This window comes from Aythya ferina, assembly GCF_964211825.1.
Source record: "Aythya ferina genome assembly, chromosome: 14".
NCBI lineage: Eukaryota > Metazoa > Chordata > Aves > Anseriformes > Anatidae > Aythya > Aythya ferina.
In genome coordinates, this window is record NC_140312.1 from 9,904,780 (window position 1) to 9,913,604 (window position 8,825).

At 41.1% G+C, this 8,825-nt stretch overlaps 1 protein-coding gene across 2 annotated transcripts in view; it reads right to left on the bottom strand.

The window, feature by feature from the left end:
• The window catches only part of CPEB4 (cytoplasmic polyadenylation element binding protein 4), a 42,719-nt gene extending 34,155 nt beyond the window's left edge, over positions 1-8,564 (bottom strand). The window contains exon 1 of one of the 2 annotated variants that reach the window (XM_084536124.1): positions 6,245-8,564. In XM_084536124.1, the coding sequence (XP_084392250.1) occupies positions 6,245-7,366 (1,122 nt within the window). In that variant the 5' untranslated portion in view covers positions 7,367-8,564. The remainder of the gene's footprint in view (positions 1-6,244) is intronic. The other variant, XM_084536123.1, reaches the window with a different exon arrangement.
• Positions 8,565-8,825: the final 261 nt, after the last annotated feature.

Sequence of the window (8,825 nt, forward strand, 5' to 3'; positions counted from 1 at the left end):
ATGACTACCCTTGAAGAAAGCAAAGTGTATAAACTCCAGTAACAAAGTAAGTTAACTACAATCTGACGTTATTTACACAGATTGATCACAAAACCTTAGCTTTGCAACAGTGTGTTTTACTATATCTAAAAGTTTGTTTTATCAGAGAGCTCAACAGGCACTCACATTTACCCTTGGGAAACTGGAAGAGAGGTAGACAGACATCAGGTTGAATGCAAGACCAAGAAAAAAAATTAAGCTGCAGTCTTAATACATTACTACATTTAAAATGTCATCCAATATTTTATAAGACATTCATTAAATATCATTTTGAAAAAGTGGCATTGTTTTCACAAAATATACAAGGTGGCAGCTAGCAGATCTGGTTAAGGGAAAGCATCGAAATGGTCAATATTCTACAGCAGCAAACATTCCAATTTTGAACTAAACCCTGTCCAACTTCGTCTACAGAAAAAGCAAAAATATCCTGATTCTTCTAGTGGCTAGAAAGTATTTATAACTAGAAGAGTGCTCATAACAATGCAATCTCCTTGTTAAAGCACAGTCAGTAGAACCCAGGACTTCAGAGCCACAACTCCATCGTGGGATTTATGCAGTATGGGCAAACCACTCCACCTCTCTGACCACAAGCTTTTCCCCACTGACATCCAGACAGGTTATTTTACCTTTAGAGGTCTTGTGAAAAATGGAGCCACTTGTAAATAGGAATTTTAATTGCTATTCCATTTATATTTTTCAAAGTTCAAAGACATTTTGTTCCAAAAAAAAGTCATGTGGTAGCAAGCACGTACAAGTGTATAGGATGTGCTGCTATAAAAAAGATATTAAAAATGATTTTTGATGAACAGGAAAATCATGCTTGACACTCAGAAATCCCATACCTGAGGTCTCCTATACATCAGAAAAAAACATAGGTCTAAATTTAGTAATTAAAGTGCAGACCCATTGTATTTAATCTGCACCCATGGCACTATCATCACCTGAACAATTAAGATTCAAGAAGTTCAGAGTTTCTATTGAGTGTTTCCCAAGATGAGCCCACCAAGGCTAAAACCCCAAACGGCACAAAAAGTAAAGCCTGGCGAGGTATGAGCACCTGCTGGTAGCTGAGGCTGTACCTAATCTTAGGAAATCTGGTTTCTCTGAAGACTGAAGAATCAATAATAACACAAAGTCTGCCACTGAGTTAGGCAATTTATTGAAGGTGATTAAGCAGGATTTACGAAGCAGGTGTAATTAGAAAACTGGGGCTTTCTTTATTTATTTAAATCTTTGTCAAATCAGAATACTTGTGAAAAGTAGAAAACTGACAGCTGCATTTGCTACCCTTATTATAGCCCAGGCAGCCTGAAACTTTTGGAAACCTCGTACCCATTTCCCACAATTAAAGAGCCTGATGTCTCAGGCAAAGTACAGCGTGCTGGGAGAGGTAGATTGTAGGCACTAACAGCAGTTTGACATCTTTCTATTAATTGCAAAGCAAATTTGGACTTGATTATACTTCTGGGTAGGCTTCTCCTCCTTCCCACCGCCTTGCAAAGGCCCTGTTCCAGCTTCCCATCCAGTCTGCAGTGAATTAAAGGCTTGGAGTAAACAGGTTTTTCCTGAAAGGATGTTGCTGGATGCTGCCCTGAGCATCTCTTAGAGCTTCACCAGGGAACAATATGAAAAAGCTGGAAAAGTTAAGTGGCGGATGGATGACACAGGAGCTTTTTTGGGAGGGAGCACTTCTGCTTTTGTCAAACTTGAAGTTTTTTTTAAGTGTTAGAAATTACAGACCTCCATAAAAATTTCCAGTAACATGCCTGATTCTATTTTAGCCACATATTAAGTTTTTTTTTATGTACCTTCTATAAATTATGTTCCACAGTATCTTGTGTTCTCGGTCTTTGTGCTGGGCTGCTAAGTATGCAATTCATTTTCAAAGCAAAATGCTTGATAAGAGTACTCCTTTTAATCTTTGGAAAATACAAACATAATTCAAATAGCTTTTCACAAAAGCTCCCTTTAAAAAGAAACCCTGAGGTCAAAAACGCACAGGAGGGCCAAAGCCGGCGTATTAACGTCAGTAGTAAGTTTATAAAACAAGAACAGTGTTAACTTCCACAGTACTTAACTTGTGCATGTCATACCACATTAGAGTGCTCCTCATTCCACAGGCCAATAGCTGTGGGGAACAGCACACAAAACACTAATTACTGCACAGCTGATGGAGTCATAGAAAAAAGGGGTGAACAGACATTTAAAAACCCAGCTTCGAGTATTTACTCTAAAATGATAGCTTGAAATTTCTCGGCACGGTTGCTGCGGCAAGAAAGGAGAAGAAAAGCCTGCAAAACTTTCTGCAAAAGCAGCAGCCTCACTTTCTGCAACCAGCCCTATGGAAAGGCTCTTCAGCAACAAAGAACAGATATTAAAATAAAAAGACATGGTAAAGAAATTTCCTTGCAAAATTCTTCCAAGAGGAAAGCTTGGCAAATGCACTCAAGAGGGCTTTTTTTTAATTCCAAATTCCTGGGAATTTGTTTGTTTTAACATGCTTATTAAATCAGCCCATTTCTATGGGCAAACAAATCATGACGTATAGCTCAGAATTAAAACACAGTCTGTAATCATGGATGTGTTTTCTCAAACCTTCCATATCTGCCTGAGGGAGAGAAAGTCCCTCTGGCACAGCCCCTCGGTGGATTTGGAAGGGGTTATATACCTGGAAGCTAGCCACTGAAGAAGAAAGGAAAAAACATTTTTGAACAAGTGGATATAATGAACTGCTCTCCAGTACAAAATTCTTTGAAATGAGCAGTTATTGTCAAGCCTGATTCCAGGAAGAAACGCAAATTATTTTGAATTATTTTTACAGAAAGCTGAACACTATTGCTTAATCTGCTAGTGCCTTCAAAAGACCGATTTAAAAAACAGCACCACACATGTGAAGATGAGATCTGGAAACCTGGAAATGCCTATCAAAGCAAGATTTATGCATTGCATAACAGGCAGGATGTTCCACTCTCATGAGGAAGTGCAAGTACATAGCAAAAGGAAAGCCAAAACAATCTTGAGGGCAACGCTGCAGTAAAATGCAATTACTGAACACTCAGTTTGCCAGTGCTGCAAGGAGGGAATAGAGGGAATAATTTTAAAAATCTGTAGCTTTGTAAGATGTAACAGTCACAGTCAAGATATTTCCTTTTATTAACTCCCAGGGAAGGCTGTTGTATCCAAAAACACATTATTATTTTTTTTAATTTTTATTCAGGAACCATTCTTTCATTTGGAGACCATTTCCTTTTAAAATGAATACACAAAGAACAATGGCTTTTCTCTTTTCAAAATATCTTTGAAGGGGGAAGGCTGCCCAGTGAGTGGTTAAAACACAGTATCGAAACTTAATTTCATTAACAGATTTGGTAATAGTCTTCCCTGACCTCGCCTCAAGTTCCATCTCTGCAACGTGAGGATCCTACCGACGTGCTGCTTCTGAAGTGTTACGAGACCGAATTCCAAATGAAAAATTGTTGTGACAAACACCACAATGTTTTGCATGAAGCTCTCAAATACCAGCCAGGCCACCACCAAATTGTAAGATTATCAAGCATCTCAAGGCAGCATTTTCCTTTTATCTGCGCCGTTTGGAATGCCCATTTCATCTCAAGCGTCCCAGGGCCAGGGGCAGAAGTATTTGAAGTGAGCAGCAGCTCCCATTAGTGGCTCATGGGGACATTATGCAATGTTGTCCTCTCCAAAGAGGAAATTAGCACTTACGCTTGGTTACCCTAAGATTTCCATCAAAACACAGACTTCTGTTTCACCAGGCTTTAGAGTAAAGATAACCTTTGGGGGAAAAAAGAAAAAGAAGCGATCCCCAAATATCTGCAATTACTGGTTTACATCTTGCTTTATAAAGGTACTAATTTTCACTAGACTGCTGCAACACTTGTTAATGATTTAAGCAGCAAAACATAAATATTGCATGAAAGGGATAGTTGTATCAAATTACCCCATTATGTTGCTGCAGCAAAGACAGCTTTCAGTTATTTCCTAAATAGGAATCTAAGAAGATTCCAGTAACAAAATAGCCTTGTCCAGCACATGATTGCATCAAGGAGGATAGTGCATGTAATATATACATATATATGCATAAACACAAAAATCCAATAAGCAAAACTCCTTATTTCTGCTTTGAATTAGGAATATAATCAGCATAATCAAGAAAAAAATAAAAAAATACATCAATGGTTAAATTTTACATCATTTGTTTCCAGTGATTCAAAAATCCAGTATGCTTTCCAAATACAAAGGACCAAGTAACCAAAGGAGATTTTAAAAAAAAAAAAAAAAAAAAAAGTTATAAAAAGCAGTCATCCAAGATGGCTTCAAAATTAATCAGCATCTTTCTAGGTCTGCAGTGCTGAAGTCCTGTTTTGCTGCCCTGCCCTTTTCTTCACAGAAGTGATAGTAACAGACTGGAAAGCACTTCACTCCAACACTTTCCTTTTCTTGGCATGAAGAAGTGTCAGACTTGGTCTTGACATGTACAGCTTCATCTCAGCGTTTAAGTAAACAGATACCAACATGCTACACAAAAATTATTTCTTTACCACGACCAAAATAAGCATGTCTGATATTTTATGTTTGGAACACAACCCAAAAGCCAAGGTTGACGTTGTCGATTTCCTCAAATTTCCTTGATATCGGACCAAGCACGTTTCTATTGGAGCACATACATTTGGGCCTTACGCACAGCAGCAAGAACATGCTCGATCTCATTCTGTCACTCTGTACATCAGCTACGTGTCAGGGTACAGAATGAATTAAACTGCGAGCCAAGTATTGCTGCAGTGAGGCTGAAAAAAGACTGACTCCAGCTGTGTCCCTTTTTCGACTGGTTTCAGTGAATAAATTCGGTTTGCTGGACACAGGTTCGTTATATTAATTAGAAATCCCCATATTAACATCAATTATGCGATGCATTGTGAATTTGCATGGGCTCTACCTGATACCAAACCAGCTAGCAGCTCTGCAGTAGGAAAAAAGGTCTCTAATGGAAAGTTAGTGCCAGCAGCTGCCCTGATGTCTGAAGGCTGCATATGCTGGCCCTGCAAACCCAGCAGAAACTGAACAGGTTACACTCAGGAGAACTAAACCTTTCCTACGTCTGAATCCACCGTGCCATTCTTACACATATTTGTATTTCTCTAGGGTGGTTGATAACATGAGGCATATTGCACAGTTCTTATCTCCTGATCTCTCAAATTATTTTAAAGTAGGTCACCCTGCTTCTTACACCATGGCTAGAAATACTGCAGTCATTTTGAAATTTTCACTTTTGCCCTCATTTGAAGATGTTTAAAAAAAAAACACTAAATGTCAAAGAATTCTTGGGCTTATGAATCCACATTAAAGGACTTCACAAAAGTCATACACACACAAAAAAAAAGTTTTAACTAATGGTCAGGTGAAGAGTTTTAATTTTTACTGCCAGTGAGGATCAGCAGTATACAGTTCTTTTCAGATTCCTAAAAAGTTAGCCTAGAAGGAGAGAGCAAAATGTCAGACAAGCTATCCCCTATCAGGATGAGGCCATGTGAAAACACAGGAGACCACCATCTGACATTCGTCCAGATCTATTTCTGGTTGTGATTTAATGGCCTGTACCCAGAATTTGCTGCCATCGCTACGGAAAGCAAAATGTTTTGATTACCACCATATAAAAAAAAAAAAAAGAAAAAAAACAGTTTCCAAAAAATGCTACAAAAATTCTGTTGCACTACAAGTCCATATGGTACTGCAAAGCAAAATACAATCGCTTAATACTTTTCTCAGATGTGGTGTGTTTTCAAATACTTCAGAAGGCCTCAGATCTCTCACACTTCATCAGGCAGCACTTTTTTCCTTATTCCTTTTTGTAGGTGTACTTGCTACTTGCAACTACATTTGTTCTTTGGTTATTTCTTCGTGTGAATAAATATTAAGCTGAAAGAAACGGGCTAATTATAGATGCCTGGTGGGATATAGATATTTATATGACCACTGCTGTTAAAAAAAAACAACAACCAAGAAACACATGATTCACAGCTCTGAGTGTAATTACTATGACATTTCAAGTTAGCCGTGTAGCTTTTTTTAGTTGCAAACACAGAAGTCATACAATCACACCATGCCTTCAAATCCCCATCCCACCCCCTCTATGGCATTTTAATGCACTCCTGTTACTTTTATTATGGATATAACAGAGAATACTCACCTGAAAAGGAAAAATGTTGTCAGCTCTATTCAGGCTGTCTTCCATCCACGATTTCGGAGCAAAGGTCGAGCTGGGTCGAGCATATTTCTGCAACTGGATATGATTACTTGCAAAATTCTTCTTTAAGGGCGAGATGGAGTTCAGGGGCGTTATCCCTCCGTTCAGTCCCCGGCGGTGGTCTCGACCTTGGGACCCACCCCACCCACCATATCCACCGCCCCCGGGGCTCCATGAAGATGGTGTCGGCGATGGGCTTTGGTAGCTGCTCCATGGAGAAGGCGGCTTGTTTAGATTATTAGCCAAATGAGGCAACTGATTAAAAGCAGCATTTCTGTGTGTAAATGGAGGCGGATGAGGGCTTGCAGGAGACCTCCTCTGTTGCTGATGCTGATTGTGATGATGCTGAAAATGGGGGTGATGAGGGTGGTGCTGAGAGAGGGGTCCGATTTGAGGGGAAAAGCTACCACCAAAGCCAGGGCTGACGTGATGTGGAAAATTCTGAAACAGCAGAGCACCATTATTAGCCGAGGCAGTAGGGACCCCTCCCTGGTGAAAAAAACTTGCATCTTCATTGATTATTGTAGAGGAAGAAGGAGCGATAGCTGCAGACCAGTTACTGAAACCAGTCAGAGAAGATGCAGTGGATGTCAAGGGCTGTGTCGAAGTGCCTAGCCCCGAAGCCTCTTGATAATCAAATCCTGTTAACACCGGCGACTCTATTCTTATTTTCTCCTTTCCATTGCCATTCTCCGAAGAATTATCACCCTGATTTTCTTCAGTTTTAGCTTTCTCAGGTTCAGAGAGCATGCCTGCTTCCTGACTTTGACTAGGGGAAAGCTGCTGTTTTTCTAGGGACTCTTGCTTTTCCTGTTGCTGAGTTTTAGATTTTTCTGACCCCAGAATCTCATCCTGAATATTATGGACAGCTGGAGCAGGAAAGAGCCAAGCTGACCCAGCACTACTGCCATTGGCAGCTGTGTTATTATTTATAAAAGCAGCAGGGCTGGGGGTTGCATTTTGATGATGGTGTGGAGGCTGCAGATGTGGATGAAATCTGACTGGAAAAGCTGACTTATTTCCAGTGTTGTTTTGCACTAACACTCCAAACCCGTAATCCCCCATTTATTATATTTAGGGTTTGAATCCTCTGTGTAAGAACAAGTCGATGTTTAGTGTTTACCTCTTCCTCTTCCGAGGAGAGATTATTAAGTATCCTGGTTTTAGCTAGATATTCCAGTTTCTCCCTCCACGCTATTTATTTCAGATTTGGATATAGATTTCTGTTTCTGCAAAAGATAGATTTCTTCAACTATTTAAATGTGTCAATTGGTGCCCGTTTCCTCCCTTCAGCCAGGAGAAAGGGAAAAATAAATCTTTGGTTCACAAAATAAGAGGTTTCCTTTTTCTAAACGAAATGCACAGCAATGAGAGAAAAAGCTTCTGGGGAATAAGGATAAAGAGATTCTAACTATCCTGTTTTTTTCCTCCTCAGCAGCCTTGACTCGCCCATAAATGAGTTAAGAGGAAAAAAAATATACAATGACGTCTGGTCCCCCGACCCCTTGGCAGCAAAAAAATAGATTTAAATCTGGAATAATTTAATACATCTCTATAATCTAATATATATTTGTCCTGTTCAAAAAGAGTCTTTGCTGTGGGTAAGAAAAAAATTTACCTCAGGATTTCAGCATTCAGAGGGGTGAAAAAGAGGCGTGAGTTGCAGAGGAGGCTTTTTACCGTGCTGCTGTGTTTAACCTATTATGTGTAGCAATAATATACACTCCGTGTGTGTGTGTGTGTGTGCGCGTGTGGTTGTTTAGAAGGGGTAAGATCTTATCTCAGGAAATTAGTATTCTGTGTGTGTTGGGTGGGGAGTGAGTTGTGCAGGAGAAGGGTGGATTCTTGATGCTGCTCCTTTTGGGCTGGGTTTCTGAGCTCGCCAGACTCGCTTCTTATTTATGATCCAATATTTGCGTGTCCTTCACATGAGCCCTGGCCGTCCGCGGAGGAAGATTTTCATCTCAGAAATCAGCATTCAGCGTTCGGGAAAAGGGAAGGGAGGGGACAGCGAGCTGTGCGGGAGGAAGGGGAAGGCGATTTTCTTTGCTCTCTCTCTCTGCAGCTGGGAGGGTGCTCCTGGTGCCGGATCCGTGGGTTCCCTCCGTGCAGGCTGGATGTGCGTGGTCGTGGTGATTTTATTTTTTTTCCCCCCCCTTCAGGGTCTCCTCATCCAGCCGGGCAGGCTGGGCTGGGTGCAGGCAGGCTGGGCTCTCCAGGCCCCGGCTCACTGTGGGGTTCCCCCCGCGGTGTCCCCCCCCACCCTCACGAGTGTCCTGCAGTGGGGGTAGCCTTTTTTTTTTTTTTTTTTTTTTTTTTTTTTCCTTTTTTCCTTTTTGTTTCTTTTACCTCAGCAGAGGAGCAGCCTCCGGCGAGGAGGGGAAGGTGCAGGCGGCGGGGGGCCGGGCTCCTCTCTCCCCCATGGAAGGCGTTTAAGCGGCTCTCCCGCAGATCTCAGGGCAAGGGGCTCGGCTTTCTCGGGGAGCGGAGGAGGCGGCGGTGGCGGCTCCTGGGAGCAGTCCTT